This window comes from Durio zibethinus, chromosome 9 (assembly GCF_047325235.1).
Source record: "Durio zibethinus cultivar Kanyao isolate XHJ-2024 chromosome 9, ASM4732523v1, whole genome shotgun sequence".
In the NCBI taxonomy this organism is placed as follows: domain Eukaryota; kingdom Viridiplantae; phylum Streptophyta; class Magnoliopsida; order Malvales; family Malvaceae; genus Durio; species Durio zibethinus.
Genome location: NC_143170.1, coordinates 10,031,173 through 10,049,430, shown reverse-complemented (window position 1 = coordinate 10,049,430; position 18,258 = coordinate 10,031,173). Strand labels below are relative to the sequence as shown.

At 30.7% G+C, this 18,258-nt stretch overlaps 1 protein-coding gene across 1 annotated transcript; it reads right to left on the bottom strand.

Annotated features, from left to right (window-relative positions):
* Positions 1–13,180: 13,180 nt before the first annotated feature.
* On the bottom strand, positions 13,181–15,667 carry MSFC1 (Mitochondrial substrate carrier family protein). Its single transcript, XM_022910458.2, has 2 exons — positions 15,068–15,667; positions 13,181–13,897 (listed from the first exon to the last, which is right to left on the bottom strand). The coding sequence occupies exons 1-2, from the start codon at positions 15,476–15,478 to the stop codon at positions 13,361–13,363; spliced, it is 948 nt and encodes a 315-aa protein (XP_022766193.2). The 5' UTR covers positions 15,479–15,667; the 3' UTR covers positions 13,181–13,360.
* Between the last annotated feature and the right edge of the window lie 2,591 nt (positions 15,668–18,258).

Sequence of the window (18,258 nt, the reverse complement as noted above, 5' to 3'; positions counted from 1 at the left end):
GAGTTTTCTTTAATGTTAAATAATCCGACGATAGAGCCTCTGCAAGTGAAACAGTAGTTTCCTTGGATACTCTTGAGGTGAGGGAATTTTTTCAATTTTTTTGCTAAAAGTATTAGAGTCAATTAAGAATAATTTTCAATAATTAATTACTTGGTAAATTTTTAAGTCTTATTAGATAACACAAAATTAAGCTGGTACCATCCTTCGATGGGCATTGTGAGGGTGCTATAACCTTTCTCACACGTAACCGTACTCTCAAACTCTATTTTGGTTATTAGATTTGAACTTATTCTTTTAGGGACCCTTAGACTTAGGTGTTTTTTAAAAGGATAGATTTTTTAGGTAGCTAATCGCATCTAGATAAAAAAGATTGGTGACGACTCTTCAAATCAATATCTAGCAATGGATGCCTGTATCTAAACGTTATGACAATAATTATGTAAATTTCATTGACATCAACTTTCACTTCTTAAAAACCACAAGTTGCAATCTCAAAGTTGTAATCACTTGCTAGTTCTTTCAGGGACTTAAACATATTTGTTTCCCACATGAATAAAATAAGACACAAAAATCATGTTTTGAGTGTATAATTACCTCATCAAATTGTATAGTTGTTTAATTAGGAAAGCAAAATTTAAGAAGTAAAAGTTGAAACCCAACAAAGTCTGTTGATGATTGATGATATTTTCGGAGTATCCTACTAATTAGTGGTTCTTGTTTACTGGAAATTTAATCTTGTTATCGACACACAAACATGAAGCAATGGGACATTTATTTTCTGAAACACATCAATCTCCATTAATATTTTTTTCATGGATTGGAATTCCATATATATGAAACTCCAGTAATTGCTTAGTTGGTTATGTACTAAAATGGCATTAATTAATTTGCTTAGTGTCATAATAGTTTCGAGACCGTCAAACATAAAAAATTAAAAAAAAAAAAAAGTCACCACCAATTTTTTTTAGGGTGTGACTGGCCATTCGAAAGTTTATTTTTTTTTAATAAAATTATAAAAGCGGGTTCAAAGTTTATCAAAAATATAATTTTGGTTTACGAAAATTAAGTTGGGTTCAGGAGTCAGTTATGTGTGGGGAAAGATTAGCACTCCCACAGCGTCTATAAATTAGTACCAATTAATCATTCACTATTTTTTGTATTGGATGAAATGATTTTGTTTTGAAATCTAATGCTAATTTCCTTTATTTTTTTAAAAAAATAAATTTAAGGTTTGGTGACTTTTTGATGATTCGGGATTGTGTACCAAATTTGAGGTTTTAAGTTTTGAATTTTAAAATTTAGGGTTTTAGGTTTTGGATTTTAAGGTTTAAGGTTTTTAGGGTTTGGAGGGTTTAAAAATTTTGATTCTAAGGGTTTAGGGTTTTAATTTTAGAGTTTGAGGTTTAAGGTTTTGATTTTGGGGTTTTAAAGGTTTGGGGTTTTAATTTTGGGGTTTAAGGTTTGAGGTTTTGATTTTAGGGTTTGAAGGCTTTAGGGTTTTGATTTTGGGGTTTTAAGGATTTGGGGTTTAGAAAAAATGTGAACATCTCTAAAAATCCTAAATATCTAGATAAATTTTCGAAACAAGTTCAGCTTTTATAATTTTTGAAAATTAATTAAAAAATTTTCATATATTTTCTTTTTATAACAACTTATTATTAATAAAATTACTAATTTATTTAGTGTTTTTTTATAATAATTTATCAACATCTAGGCGAAATTATTAATATTTAAAACACTATTATATTCTTTCCAACATCTAGGCAGGAAAATTTTTCTTATTGCTAGTTTGTTTTATAATTATTTTTATTATTAATATTATTATTTATTTTTATTTAACACTTGGGTTATTATTAAAAAAATTTTAATAGGAATCAAAAGTTTTGAAATCATTTTTATTATTATTGTTATTATCAATTATTATTATAAATAACAAATATTTATTCTAACAAATTTAGAGATATTAAACATGTATTAATAAAACTAAAATAATATAAAAAATTTTAAAATATAAAAATATAAAAAATTACCTTAACCAGACCAATCAACGGTTTAGTCAATGCCAGTTCGATTCGATCTAATCCAATTTAACTGGGCCGATCAAAGGCTATAAAGGAACGAGTCAACAGGTCAGTTTGCACGGATCCTAGGTCGGGTCACGAGCACGTGCGGATCCTCCTTGCCTAAACAATGTCATTTTGCTACTTTGGTTTTTATATAAAAGTCAATTTTTTTTATTCATTTCATCATTTCCTTAAAAAAAAAAAAGTCCTAGCCTCCAAAAATTCTTTCTAGCTTAGCCGGAGTCTGGTGCCAGATCATCACGTCGCCCATAGGTTGAGGTCATCGTCGGTGGTCGTCAGTGACCAAAAAATGCCAAACATCACCGAAAAATTCCTTTCAACCTTTTAAGCTCAGATCAGTCTTTTTTTTTTTTTGTGAAAAACAACCCCAATCAATGTAGATCAGGGTTTAAAGTTTCAGTTTCCTTTCTCTCTTTTTTTTAACCAAAATTGATGTGTTTCCTTTGTTTTTGCAGAGAGCTTGGCACTGGGTTCCTCCCTATAGGGAGGACTATTTTTTTATGGATTTTTTTGTTTTTTTTTTTTTTGTTGTGGCTGGGTGTTTGTATAGGTGGAGGCTAAGCACAAGGTTGGTGGTGCATGGGTGTGGGCTATGACTTTGATAGTGTTGGTGAGGGTGAATGTTTGGGGTATGAGAACTGGTGCCTTGGTTTTTTAGAGTTAGGGTGTTTGTGTGGGTGGAGGTTAAGCACTAGGCTGGTGGTGCATGGGTGTGGGCTGCGACTTTGACAGTGCTGGTGAGGGTGAATGCTCAGGGTATGGAGACTGGTGCATAGGTCTTTTAAAGTTGAGGTGTTTGTGTGGGCGGAGGCTAAACACAAGGTTGGTGGTGTGTAGGTATAGGCTATGACTTTGACAATGTTGATGAGGGTGAATGCTTGGGGTATGGGGACTGGTGCCTGGGTCTTTTAGAGTTGGGGTGTTTAAGTGCTTTAGGTTTGGGCATGAGAAGGAGCTGGGGTGTTGGTGTCTACGTGGGAGAGGGTATGGGGCTTAGGCGAGGTAACTAGTGGTAGAGGTATGCATAGGGAAGGAAGGTTAATATTTGGGTATAAAGATGTAGGGTGTTAAGGGAGAGGGATCGGTGCTTAAGGCTTTTTAGAGTTGGGTGTCTGGGATAATGGATAGAGTAGGTGGTGGCTATAGGGGGTGGCTGCAGGTATGGTTAGGGTAGGCTATAGGGGGTGGTTACAGGGTGGCTAGTGCTAATGCACGGCAACTAGGCATCAACCCTCATGCTTTTTGCTTTTTTTGTATTTTTTTGTTTGTTGTTTTGTATTTTTTAATGTTTAATTAATAAATGATATTTGACAAAAAAAAAAAGTAAAAATGGAACAATAACAATGGGCTCGGGCTCGAAAATGAAATTGGGCTTTGACTTATGAACTCGACAAAACCTAAAAACTTAAATCGAGATCTGAACAAATTTGGTATCTACAACTGTCTCTCTTTGCGCGTTGCTGAAAACATGAATAGGATAAAAATAAAGATGTCAATTTTATCCAAAAGAAAATCAAGGATTTTTCAAAAGTTTACTTTTAAGAATTGAACCATAAGTCAAGTGATTAAAAAAAATGATCAGGATAACACCTTGAGTTAAAAAATAAAGAACGATAGGGACAACACCGTGAGTCGAGAAATAAAGAATCAATTGGGATAACACTGCAACTTGAATGATAAAGAAAATGCTTGGGATAATACTGTAAGTCAAAAATAAAAACTCGATTGGGACAACACCGTAAGTCGAATAAAGAAGAATGATCGAGACAACATCGTAAATCAAAAGATAAAAAATCGATCGAGATAACACCGTAAGTTGAAATAAAGAAAAACGACTAGGACAACACCGCAAGTCGAAATTATGTCCGGAGGTCTTGAAAATTATGTTCGAAGGTCTTGAAAATTATGTCCGGAGGTCTTAGAAATTATACTTGAAAGTCTTAGAGATTATACCCGAAAGTCTTAAATCTAAAAAATCTTTGAATGCTCCTCATAATAGAAGTGTTAAGACTTTAAAATTTAAAATGCTTTACCCAAAGGTCTTAAAAATTATACTTGGAGGTCTTAGAGATTATGCCCAAAGGTCTTACAAATATCAAAATCTTTGAATGCTCTTTCTAATCAAAGGCAATGAAACTTTTAAAATTTAAAAATCTTTTGCCATGAGGTCTAAAAGATTGTGCCTAGAGGTCTTAAAAATTTCGAAGTCTTCGAATGCTCCTCCCAATCAAAGGCAATAAACTTTAAAATGTTTAAAAGAAATCTTTTTGAAAATGGCTTTCGCCTGATCAAAGATTTTTTAGACTTTAAAGGTCTTGTTTGAAAAGGTTCATGTTAGCTTTTTAGGTGAGATGGTGATCCAAGAGGGGGGTGAATTGGATTTCTTCAAATTATTCTCAAACAATGATTTCAATATAGTTGAATGGAAATTAAAACAATAAGCACTTTTGATGAAAATATAATGCAAACAATAACAATTAATGAACCTAAAATCAAATATAAACAACAATAAATTGTAAAGAGATAGGGATAGAGAAATCAAACACAATGATTTATAGATGGTTCGGTCATTCTCCACAAGGCACATACATATTTTCTTCTTGGTTGTCCATACCAAAGCTTCAATCCATTATTCTTGAATTGAAAATACAACCTATATTTTTCTTTCTAAGGCTTAAGATAGAAATCTCTACCTCTTTTGTAGTATTTTACCCAATCTCACTACAAAGCTCTCAAGAGGATACCTCACCTCTTGTTCTCTTTCACTCTTGTATATTTAAGGTAATTTTGCAAGCAATAGAACAACCTTTCTAAGGCTAAGTGTTTGTTAAGTTTAAGTACAAGAAAATGATAAATGAATAACAAATAAAAATTAGATACAATAAATACAAAGGAATGAACTTTAAAACTCTAAAAACTCTTAATTTTTTTAGAGAATGAAAATATAGCTTGTTGGCTCTTACTCTCTTGATTCATCAATCCTCTTGGTGTGTTGGAGTGCCCAATTTATAGAGAAATTGAAGAAGTAGCCATTGAAGAAGCTTGGCAAGTGAAAGTAGCCATTGAATGCATGAAAAAAAATAACCGTTAGTGTGATTTTGCCCAGACTCGATCGATCTTTTCCTTGAGGGGATCGATTGGTTCAAGTTTTATGCCATTTCATGCTTAAAAAACATGACCCGATCGATCCCTTCTATGAGGGGATCGATCTTGTCAATGGTTGGGTGGTTGTCTCTTGTTTTGCACTCTACTTACTAATTTGATCATATCTTGAGTTATATAAATCCAAATCACAAACCGTTGATTTAGAAACTAGACTTAAAGAGCTTTCTATCCATATAAAATTCATCACCTAATTCATTAAGTACGAATTATAGTGAATTTTCAAAGTTACCCTTTGTGCAGTTTTTTTGACAACTGCAGAGTGTCTAGTAAAAATTCAAAATCTTTTCTTAGAAAATTTGGATTTTGATTTTGTTTATCAATTAGAAAGTAGACTTAAAGAGATTTCCAACCATATAAAATTTAAATATTAAAACTTTGTGAATTAATACAAAAAAATAAAATAAGTTCAATATTGGAAAACTTTGTTCTTGTAAAACAGCTTTTTTAAGTTAATCTGTTTCTCAAAACTAATATTATCAAAATTGTATTAAGTCCAAAATAAATAAATTTACTTTAAAAATAACAATTGGACTTTCATTTAAGTTCCAATAAATAATCTTTAAAGATAGATTTGGTTTGAGAAATATGAAACCAAGAAAGGTTTGTTTAAACTTTAAAAATCATATTATTTATTTACTACCAAAATATAAAACTTAAGAACATGTATTAAATAAATCTTTTCCAAAATTTTGATCATGTTTATTTATATTTAATGTTTTGTCATTTCAAAATAAGGATCAATTCAAGACTAACAGTTTCTCCTAAACAGAAGCTTTGAAATCTTGATTGAAAATGGTTTTCCTTAAACAAAGGCTTTGAAATTTTAAAATCTTGCTTTTTTCTCTCTTTTTTTTTATATTTCTTTTCCTTTTTCTTTAATAATTGCAAAGTTGATAAATGCAATCATGATACAAATGTCTATTCTCATCAAATGATGCTAATGGAAATGTCGATGTGAATGCAAATGTCGATGTGAATGCAAATGTCAATGCAAATGCAAGAATGCGAATGCTTGATGCAAATACAATTGACTTTTTCACAACACAAATGACAATGTTCTTTTCATGTAAATGCCCATACAAATACCTTTTCTTAGGATGAAGATGTTATAATACAAATGTAAATTTTTCTTATGGGTGAATGCAAATGTCTTATACAAGTGCAAATACAAATTATGCACATGTGAATGTCTTTCTTGTGATGCAGATGCAAATGTCCCTTTCATGATGCACATGCAGGTGATGTAACTACGAATGTCAATTTTTTGTTTTTTCATTTCCAAATCAAATGTTTTGCTCATGATGTAAGTGATACAAATGCAAAGACTCTTTTTTATCCCCTCGTTTTTTTTTGAAATATCTGTATTCAAACTTTCAATGTCTAATTTTTACCAAAAAAATGATCTTAATATTATATATAAAGTGCTCAAATAATTTTTAAAATTTTTAAAAGGGATCACAAAATTGCCCTACATAAAGTATCTTTGCAATCAATGAAAAAATTTAAAATTCAAGACTTTTGAATCTCTTGGAAATTGATTATTACTATTTGGAATACTTGTGGATGGGGTAATTAACAATTCAGTTCTTTTCACTGGTGGGCATATCGCATGGAAAGCTTGATGAGGGTTGCAAGGATTTCTCTTGGGCTCACGAAAGAGATAATATTTTAAAAAAAAATTTATTGAAAACGTGATACTATAATGTGTGTTAAACCTAGCCATTACTTTTCGAACAAGATTTAGAAAGAGAAAATTGCTTTTTTTATTTTTTTTGATGAAATGTAAATTCTTTAATAGGTATTAACCTTTCAAATAGTTTTGCATCGAGGTTTTTTATTCTAGATAGAACCATAAAACTCTAAAATTCTTTTAGGGTGTTAAGAATGATTTTAGCTCTAAACTACCTTTTGGGGTTTTTACCTTAGAGCTATATTTTCTGACACTAAAGAACTTGGCAAAATCTTGCCAAAATAATAAGTATAAACAAATTTTCAAGGATGTAGCTCTTTAACTCTAGTGTCCACATTTGATCAGAATGGACTTTTCAGGGTATGTAATGTAGGTCAAGATTTAGGCTTATGAAATAATAGATAAATAGGCTAAAAAAAATTATTTATGGTAATTAGGCCAATTATCTTACAGAGCATTCTTTAAGCAAAAACCCAAGTGTTTTTCTTTCTTTACTCCTTTTATTTTTTTTTTGAAAACGTTTGATTTCAATTTTAGCAATTACCTTTCTTGAATTTTGTTTCTTTTCCTTTGGGATTCTAACTATTACTTGCTTCTTCTTTTTTTTTTTCAAGCTCTCATCTTTGAGGAGCATGTCTTTCTTTCTTTACTTCTCTTTTTTTTTTTTGTTTTATGAAGCCATCTGACTTCAACTTCATCATAATTGAAACCTCATTCATCTTTTGCCATGGGCTTTCATCCTCGAGGTTCGTGTCAGATGTTCTAGATATCAAACATTTTCCTCGAAGTTGATCTCTTGAAAATATACTTATTTTGCCCATAATGTAAAAAACAATCATTGGCCAAGGTTTATTTTGAAATAAAAATTTAATAGGTTCAAATGAGTAACAAGCAGATAATTTTTCTGTATAAGAAAGATAGAGAAATATGGCCATTCGTTATTTCAAACATGATCAATTAGTTAGAAAAGCAAATTATTGAAGATGTCCTTTTGTTTTTTTTTGTTTTTTTATCTTTCTATGTTTTTTTCCTTTTTGCTTTTTTTTTTGTTTTTGTTTTTTTTATGCCCCATCTTGTTTTTCACTCAAGGTTCTAATGATGATCAAGTTGTATAAGATCAATCGCACAGTTCAAAAAGGCTTTTTGGGCTCTAATATTTTTTTTTTATATTTTTTTTGTGAAAGAAAAGAAAAGGTATAAAGGTATAAAACAAATTGTCTTAAGGCAAAAATGGATTCTGTTTTTTTTAATCAATGTGCCTTAAGGCATGAAAAAAAGGTTACATAAGAGAAAAGGTTTAGGAATTTTTGTGTCTATGGTCATAGTAAGATTTTGATACACATTGAATTATCAATTGAAAATTTGAAAAAACATCTTACTTGGTTTTTTTTTTTTAAATTCAAAATAAAATTTCAAAACTAACCTCTTTTGCTTATTGCCCAAAAAAATATTATCACATTTTTAAAGTATGAATTCAAACTCACATTTTCTGAAGTTTATAGTTGATGAGTCAAATCGTTTGAGTGATTAGGGGCATGAAAGTCTTCAAAAATATGTGGAGGTATTTGATGAACTTTTTTCCAATAGTAATCACCATTTCCTTCAAGAATCATTTCATCTTTATTATAGAATAAAACTTTTTTTTCCTTTTTTTTAATTTTTTTTAAAGTTACTTATGTAGGATTTTTAAGTCAAACAAATGCATAAAGAAAATTTCCAAAAAAAGAGATCCAAAGCTTTCAATTTTTTCAAAATAAGTTATATAACTCTTAAGGACACCATGCACATGTTATACATAAAAAGTGGAAAAATTCAAAAGAAAATCATCATATCTTGATTTTTCAAAACTCGAGATCTCTTTCTTCATCTCAACTCCTCACATTTGGCAATTAGATGGAGTTAACTTCCATTATTCTATCACTTTTGGAGTCAAAATACTACTACTGATAAGATCTTTAACATTTTCTTTCAGTTGTCTGAATTTTTCAGTTGAGTAATTAATTGCCCCTATATGATAATCACACTTGCAATTGGGATCATAACTCCTTGCTAATGGATTTAGTGTTATTTTTGGAGGCACAAGAGTAAGATATTAACCTTCTAATAGTAAAGGGACAAAGTGAGAAATAAGGATTGGCAATTTCTAAATTTTATTTCTTTTAGTCTAATAAAGCTTTCTAAATTTTATTTCTTTTACCGTTTATTTTCCTGCCGAAAAGTTTTTATAAAATAATAGTAGATAAGAGAAGGTAATTTTAATTTTTACCGCTTACTTTCCTGTTGAAAAGTTTTTATAAAATAATACTAGATAAGAGAAGGTAATTTTAACGATAGGACATACACAAAACACACTTATAAAAATAAAACTTACATTTAATAAGAACTGAACAAATTAAATAATTAAAACATCAAGAGTAAATGAAATCATTTTAATTATTTTCAATGATCTTTGAACTACACAATTAGAATATAACCCACTCTCATAATTATGTAAATTTCAATGATATAAACTTTCACTTCCAACTTAAAAACCACAAGTTGCAATCTCAAAGTTGTAATCACTTGCTAGTTCCTTCAGGAACTCAAACATATTTGTTTCCCACATGAAAAAAATAAGAAACGAAAATTATGTTTTGAGTGTATAATTACCTCATCAAAATGTACGGTTGTTTAATTGGGAAAGCAAAATTTAAGAAGTTGAAACCCAACAAAGTCTATTGATGATTGATGATCTTTTCGGAGTATCCTACCAATTAGTGGTTCTTGTTTACTGGAAATTTAATCTTGTTATCGACACACAAACATGAAGCAATAGAACATTTATTTTCTGAAACACATTAATCTCCATTAATATTTTTTTCATGGATTGTAATTCCATATCTATGAAACTCCAGTAATTGCTTAGTAGATTATGTACTAAAATGGCATTAATTAATTTGCTTAGTGGTAGAATTGTAAAAAGAAAAAAGAAAAAGAAAAATATGAATTCCTTTTTTTTTTCTTTTGTGTGTGTACATATTTAAATTTAATTGATAATATTGTGCTACATAAAATGAGAAGTAATAATCTTTTATCTGCTAAAATCCGACACTCATCTTTCATATATATATATATATATATATATATACACATTTTCATGTAACTAAAGCAAACTGCAATTGTGAGGGAAGATACCTCAAAATCTAGAATCAAACATCATGAGGCCCAAAAGATAAGTCAAAAAAATCGGAAGGAGCAACAGTGCTGTAAGAAAATCTCATTCAAAATTGTCAACACTACAGAGAGACGGCTAGATCATTTCTATTATTGTGCTTCAACTATACCAATTCCTCATTCATGGCTGAAATGTTACTTGAAAATGACTCATTCAGACAAACAATCAAGAAGGAAGCTAACAAAAGTGGCTCTATCTCCAGGCCCCTAGAGCATGTTGGGAATATTGACTCAAATCCCATAAGAGATTTGTTTGAGATTTGTTTGGGATTTGTCAGATATTGCTTGATGGACAAGAAGACTTGCAAAAGAAGAATTTCAAGAGAAAGAGGATTCTTAATAGGTAAGTTTGACTTGCAAGAGAAGAATTCTAAAAGGAAAGGGATTCTTAATAGGCAAGTTTGACTTACAGGAGAAGAATTCTAAGAGGAGAGGGATTCTTAATGGGCAAGTTTGTATGGTTATAAATAGGTGAAGTCTCTACAGGGTTAGGTATGAGAAAAAGATGTAAGAGAGTTGTAGGGTTTTGTGAGATAGACACCCCATAGAAGTATTGGGGCTTTACCTCTTATGGGTGTGTATGTTTGTTTGTGAGTAGACTAGAGGAGATTGAGAGGGTCCATATAGGTATGATGTATGGGAACATATAGGTATGTGTTTGGTTGTGTTGAAAAGGTGCACAAGAGTTTGGGTTTGTGTTTGTTTGGATAGAGAATACTTCATAGGATTAGAAGAGATTGAGAGTGTCTTATGAGTATTGATTATTGAGTAGGGGTTGATGATATGATGTATATTTGTAATTCTCTACAACTAGTGGATCTTGTTTCTCATCTGTGGATGTAGGTCAGTTGGACCGAACCACGTTAAATTGTTATCTCTTGTGTGTTTGATTTATTGTTTGATTTTACTTCCGTTAATGTGATTGGATTGAAGGCTTTTAGCCTAACAGAGCAGTCTCAACTAAATAATATTAAAGTGCTGAACGAAACATGGTGTGTAATAGAGCTGGGAACAATTTTCAATCCTCTTCCCCAACTGAAAAATGGTTACTGAAAGTAACACGAATCAATGATTGGTTTCTAAAACTAATCGACTACCCAGTGCCCACAATTTTGTGCGGGGTTTTGAATGTAACTCTCAATCTTCTCTATGAGACTGACTTGAGTCAATTTTTTTTAAACAGTAAATTAATAGGTGAATAACAAACTAATTATGCCGATTTTTTAAGCTGTTTACAATGGCAGAGTGAAATAAATAAAGTAAGCCAACAACTACCTTATGGAATGGTAAGTCTTGAGAAGCAACTACCTTAGAGAATTCCATCTTATATATGCAAATACATGTCGTCAACTTCTAATAATTGCTTTAGATACTTGGTTCAGTGCCTGCATTACTCTTCAAAGTAAGAAATGTACAAATTTGCCTTTTACTTAAACATGATGATCATCGAGGAATTGCCAAAAACTCCACTTTTGCATGTCAAGAAACATTACAAAAAAAAAAAAAAAAAAAAGAATGAGGAAACAGTGAAGTCAGCACACAACACAACTATGAACAGACAACATTATTAAGGCTTCGTTTGGTTTCTACTTTTGTTTTTTGTTATTTGTTTCCTATAATTCTAAAAGGAAAAAAAGCAAAAAGAAAATAGTAACAATTAAACGGAATTTAAATATCACATATGCATAACAAGTTCTAGCTCCTAACAGAAAATGAACGAAAAGAGAAGATAAAAAAGAAAGCCACTTGTGAAATTTGAGGAAACTAAGATGAAAACATTATGGCAAAGAATAGTTAGAAATAAACCTTTGCATGTCAAGAAACATAAAAAAAAAAAAAAAGAAAGAAGGAAGGATGAGAAAACAGTGAACTCAACACAACACAATTACTATCAGACAACATTATTAAAGCTTCCTTCGGTTTCTCCTTTTGCTTTTGCTATTTGTTTCCTTATCTTTCTACAGGGAAAAAGAAAATAGCAAATAGCCAAAGCATCAATCAAACATAATTTAAATTTCACTTATGGGGAACAAGACCTAGCCCCTAATAGAATATGAAGGAAAAAAAAGAAAATAAAAAAGTGAAATTTGAGGAAAGTAAGATTAAAACATTATGGCAAAGAATTAATATATAGAAATAAAGCATCAGGGAGAAGCTAATGTCCTAAAGCAAAGCGACACTAATTAATTATATTATATTATATAAATCCAACAATGAACAAATAATTGATAAATCCAAAAGAAAATTCAGAAAAAATCACATTACTAAACATATCCGATGTTTCTCTCCTATACCCTATATCAAAAGCGTCTTTATAACGCTCTCTCTATTGTCAGAATTGGTATCAGTTTATCTAGAACTACTTTAAATTGTATCTAAAGATACAAAAATAAAATATGACAGTTGAAACATTGAATGTTTACCATACTGTTTAAATCTTGTACCAATACGAAATTTTTAAACGAGAAACTGCTATTCTGTAACATGGAAAGAAGTCTCATAATTTTATAAATGACATTTTAAAGAAACAAAAACAAATTTTTTTTTTTTTTTGTTGAGTTCAAAAAGTAAAAGATTTATCGCTTACATTATTGATTTGTGAAGACCAGTGCGTATCTCCTCTCAACCTTGACACAAAAAAAAAAAAAACCAATTGCTTAACGCGATCATATAAGACTCAAAAACTGACCCACAATTTAATTGAACAAAGCGAGGGAAAAAAATCTGTACAATCACACAATAATAGTCAAACAATTATTAAAATATGGAAGGTGGAAAAACAGATCTCAGCATTGCTCGGATAAACTAACTTTATTTCTTGCCAATGTTAGGGAATCCAAAAGCTACCATCATTTCTATTATTTTGGGCCCAACTATCACTTCCTAATTGATAGCAAAAGTAGAACTTGACCTAACGCATTTGGACATAAACATGCAAGAACAAGCTTATAACTGTGGCTCCCTTTCCACTCCCAAATAGAAATCAACTAAGCATTCACTTTGCTCTTTGGTTGACACAAGGCATGAATTTGAGCTGAGAAAAATTTTCAATTCTCTCCTGCCACTGAAAAATGGTTTAAGAAAGTACCACAAGATCAACTTGACGTTATCTAAGATCCAATACAAAAAAAAAAGGAATTTTCCGAGATTTTATGCTTGCAATGATATTGAAAACTAGAAAAAAGCAAAAAAAAAAAAAAATGCAAATCTATAAAGCTGCACTATGGAGGTATCTTCTCTCATAAAGACCAGTTATTTGGTCGGCAACAGCCCACATTATGGCTTGGCCAGGTGGTATCCTCATGAGACGAGGCAGCAGTCCTTTCCACAAAGCAAGAAGTCCTTCCTCAGCATATATTGTTCGGATAGCATGGATCATGCCCTTATACTTCAACTCACCTCCATCTCGACTCTGAGCCATCAGCCTTGTTTTGACAACATCAAAGGGACCGGTACATACTGGACCTGCTGTTCCAGCAAGGAACCCTGATATCATGGACTGCCATGGTTGGAGGACTTTCCCATCACCTTCATGTTTCTTCCACAATATTACATCAAAAGCATTCTTGGCTGTAAACATTACAGCTTGGTTTGTCCCATTACGCATAATGGTTGGGGCAGCTCCTGCCCAGAGGCCAAAGAGGCCTTCTTCGCGCATGATTGTACGAGCACAATGTATGGGACCTTTGTACTTAAGAAGCGCTGGACTTAGTCCTTTCTGTTGCTGCAGTCTAATTTTCACCACCTGCACAATCAAAAACCAGTCCAAACTTCTAAGTACATTAGGATTAAAAGTGCATCATTATCCTAACCTTTACATAATAATATGCACCAATGAAAATCACATTGTCTATAAGGAACAAGAGAAACAGAGCAACAAATAACTGAAAATGCTAAAACCATGAGTGTGTGTCAAAAGTACAGCATGCAATTGATGAATACTCATTAAGCATTGTTTGACATTGCATTCCCCAAAGATATATGACTAATTCCCATTTCAAAAGGAAGAAACCTACAATCAGTTTGATCAGTGTATTTAGTTGGATACTTCCTGAGGAATTTTCTTCCCTAGCTCAGGTATCCTAACATCTCAATCAACAATAGTGAATGTTAAGGACCTAGATTTCAATTGAACAGGTTAGACCAGCAATTTAAACCATTAAATTAGAAGTGAATAAAAATTAAAATAAGAAAAAGAAAAAAAAGCCAACCCTGAAAATTGATATGTATGCTCCATGAAGCCAAATTAATAGCTATCACCTTCTCTACTTGCCAGCATCGGAATAATAACCTCGTTGTCCAATTCTAATTTCATTATCCAAACAACATTAATCCAACGATTTTCCCCTTTACATAGCCTTATTAAAAGTGGACAGCAAGCTTAATGGTTGCATGATATGCCGCGGGCTTGATCTCACAAATTACCTTTTGAACCAATAAAAAGTACGAGGAAAATTCTTAAATTCCCAAAGAGACAGCTTAACTTCACCAGATACCACAAATTATCATCCATCTACAGTTACCCTGTCTAATGCTTAGATACACACCTGAAACACCCCTTAGTCAATATTATGGGAAAAAAAAATAAAAAAACCCAGTTATACATTCAACTTAATGTAAAATATACTAATCAATCATCAATTATAGATCCAAAACAAAAATCAAATGAGGAAAATCGTGCGGGAAAAATAGGCTCAAGCTTCATTTCAGATCTGAAAAACAATGGGTTAGAGAGAAAAGGAACGAAAATGAAAAAGAAATAATAAAGAAAATTGTCCATCAGTGTTTATAAAATATTACTTCATCAATTGACTTTCATATTTATTGACTTTCAAGATATAAAAAGAACCCAAATCAAAACCAGTAAAAAGTATAAAAGTTAAGCTGTTAAGCAAAAAAAAACAATGGGAGTAACCTCAAAAGGCGTGACTATAACAAGAGCCTCAAGAACCCCAGCACCGAATCCCGCCAAAACCCTCCCTTGGTTACTCAACGTGCCAGTAGCCGAGTCCTTAAACGCGCTCTGCAACACCGCATTGGATCCCATACGCAGCGCGTACTTGAGCGTCAGGTGAGTGGCAAAGGGAGTCAAACCTTTCCAAAGAGCCCGCAGCCCTTCGGTACGGGAGACGGTGGCGCCGCAGTGAATGATTCCCTTGTAGTTACCTGTCCTATCTAATTGCAACCTGGTTTTGATCACATCGATTGGTTGTAAACAACAGGCTTCCACGATACCACCGAAGGACCCAGAAATGGCTTTCATGTAAGGTGGGATGGATTTCTTGGATTCCATTTGGGGATTTCGATTGGGTTGAGATTCTTTCATTGCTACGGGAATTTAACTTTTTCTAAAGTTGGGAATTGAGAAAAAAGGAAGAAGAGAAGAGAAGAGGTGTTGAGGAGCTCCTCTTCCTCTTCCTCCGCAGCGATTCTGTGATTGGTTGCAGGCAATTTGGTAATTTGGTTTAGCTAGGCTACTGCCGCGCACGCGATGTCAGAGTATTAGAAACGCAATGTACGGGTCAAAATTGACAACGAACAAGTATTTTTTTTTTTGTTTTGCATCTGACAATTTCGTTTTTGGGTAAAATATAAAAGTACCTTATGAATTATATTCTTTTTATCAGTTTAATATTTTAAAAAATAAAATTATTAAATTGATATATAAAATCAACATGTTATTGTGGTGGTATTTTATATTAATATTGTTAGTTAAATTTGTTGATATTATGTTAATATTCAATAAAATGTTAATACTGTCAAAATAATTTAATTACCACATCATTAATGTTACATTATCGTTAAAAGAAATATTCAAAAAAATTTTTAATTTTTTTAAAATTATTAAAGGTTCAAAAATTTTAAATAAATTTAAAAAATTCTAAAAATTTTTTGCAAATATTATAATAAAAATCATCTGGTAAATATCAAAATAAAAATCATGCCATAAATATCATAATAAAAATCATGCTAAAGTTTCCCTTTTTTTTTTCTTTTTTCTCATCATTTTTAATTCAATCACAATTAAAAATAATAAATAAAAAACTAAAAAACAAAAGAAAAATTAAAAAATTAAAAAATTAAAAAAATTAAAAAATTAAAAAAATTAAAAATTAAAATCAAAATCAAAATCAAAATCAAAAAATAAAAAATAGAAAAACTTACGGTTGATTTGGATAATAACAGGTCCATGTGAAGGTTAGAGCGCAGATCTATGAGTCCTAAAATGATGTCGTTTTGAGTTTGTATAAAAGTCAAAAGTTAACCTTTTCTTTTAGGTTTCCTTCTTCTTTCTCTCTCTAACCCTAAAGCCCTATTTTCTCTCTAAAATAACTCAATCAAAAAATTCAAACACCATAGTTTCTAGTCAAAATCCTAGAATCTAGTATCGAAAAATTCAAACAATGCTAAAAAATTCAAAAGAAACCTAAAAAAGTCCCAAAACCTATAATGTGACCATTGCTTTGCCCTTTTTAGCACTGTAAATCTCACTAAAAAAATCAATCACCTGTCGAAAAATTTAAAGAAAAAAATCAAAAAATTCAACTAAAATCCCAAAAAAAAAACCCAAAATTCCCAAAAAAAATGAAAAAACTCAAAAAATCCAAAAAAATTCAACCCAAATCTAAAATCCTAGAAATTGCAAAACCCTAAAGTTCCATAATCAAAACGAAAATAGAAACCTAGAAATCCTAAGACCAACACTAAAAAAATTGAATTAAATTCCTAAAACCCAGAACAAACCTTTTTTTATTTTTTTTGGTTTTAATTGGTGTTTATTGTATGCCAATTGCTCTTTGATTACTTGTGGTTGTTTTTTAGCTATGAGTTTAGGTTTTTATATAAGGATTAAAACTTCTTCAATTTGGAAAATCTCAAGTCCTACCAAAGCTCAGCAAAATAATAATTTTAATTATTCAAAAGATTGCTTTTCCTTTTTTATGTGGATTTGAGCTCAAGTTTTCCAAAATTAACTTGTGTTAAACATTTTTGGATCTTCGCAAAGATTGAGTCTACCAAACTTTTACTTTTTCAATTTTACTTTTTTTTAATCACATGCAAAAAAAAAAAAAAACCAAAAATAAAGTAATAATAATAAAAACAAAAAATTAAATTAAATTAAAAACTAAAATAAAAAATAAAAAATAATAATAATGGATTAAAATAAAAATACAATTTTGGGTTTTTTAATCTTGAGCCTAGAATTCAAGTTCACAATTAAAGCCCAATTACAATTTTACATCCTATTATAAGAATAAAATTCAAAGCCCATCTAAATGTTAAAAAAATTCCTAGAGAAAATGAAATGTTTATAATTGTCTTTCTTTACATATTTTTTGTGAAACAAGAAGTGTACAAAGGTAAAAAAAAAAAAAAAAAAACATTCAATTTGTTCAAGTCAAGAAAACATTATCAAAGAAAAATAAAAAAAAGCTCATATTCAACGAAATTTTGAAACTTTGAAAATTTAAAATGTTCCCTCTCAATAGAGGTTTTGAAACTGAAAATTTTAAAATGCTTCTTCCCAACAGAAGCTTTGAAACTTTGAGAAATTTAAAAACCTACCTCTTAACAAAGGCTTTGAAACCTTGGAACATTTAAAAGGCTTTTCTTTAACAAAAGTTTTGAAACTTTGAAAATTTAAAAGGCTTCCATCAATAGAAGCTTTGAAACTTTAAAAATTCATAACTAGAATAGCTCTTCCTCATCAGAGGTATTGAAATTTTAAAAATTTGTAACCAGAAAGTCATTCTTAATAGAGATGTTGAAACTTTAAAAAATTTTCAACCAAAAAGCTTTTTCTCAACAGAGGCATTGAAACTTTAAAAATCTAAAAAAGTACTTAGAGGTTTTAGGGATCATGCTCTGAAGTTTTATAAATCATTTTTATCTTTGAAAAAACTCTTCCTTAACAGAGGTATTGAAACTTTAAAAAATTAAAATTGAAAATTCTTATGTTAAAATGATTCCTTTTATCTCAACAACATTCTCGCAACCTCATCATTGAAAATCAAATTCAAACTTCTCTTTCTTTGCATTTTTCAAAATTATTTCAACCTTAAAATCTAATTTTTCATTCTTACTTTCCAAGTATGTGTAATGAAT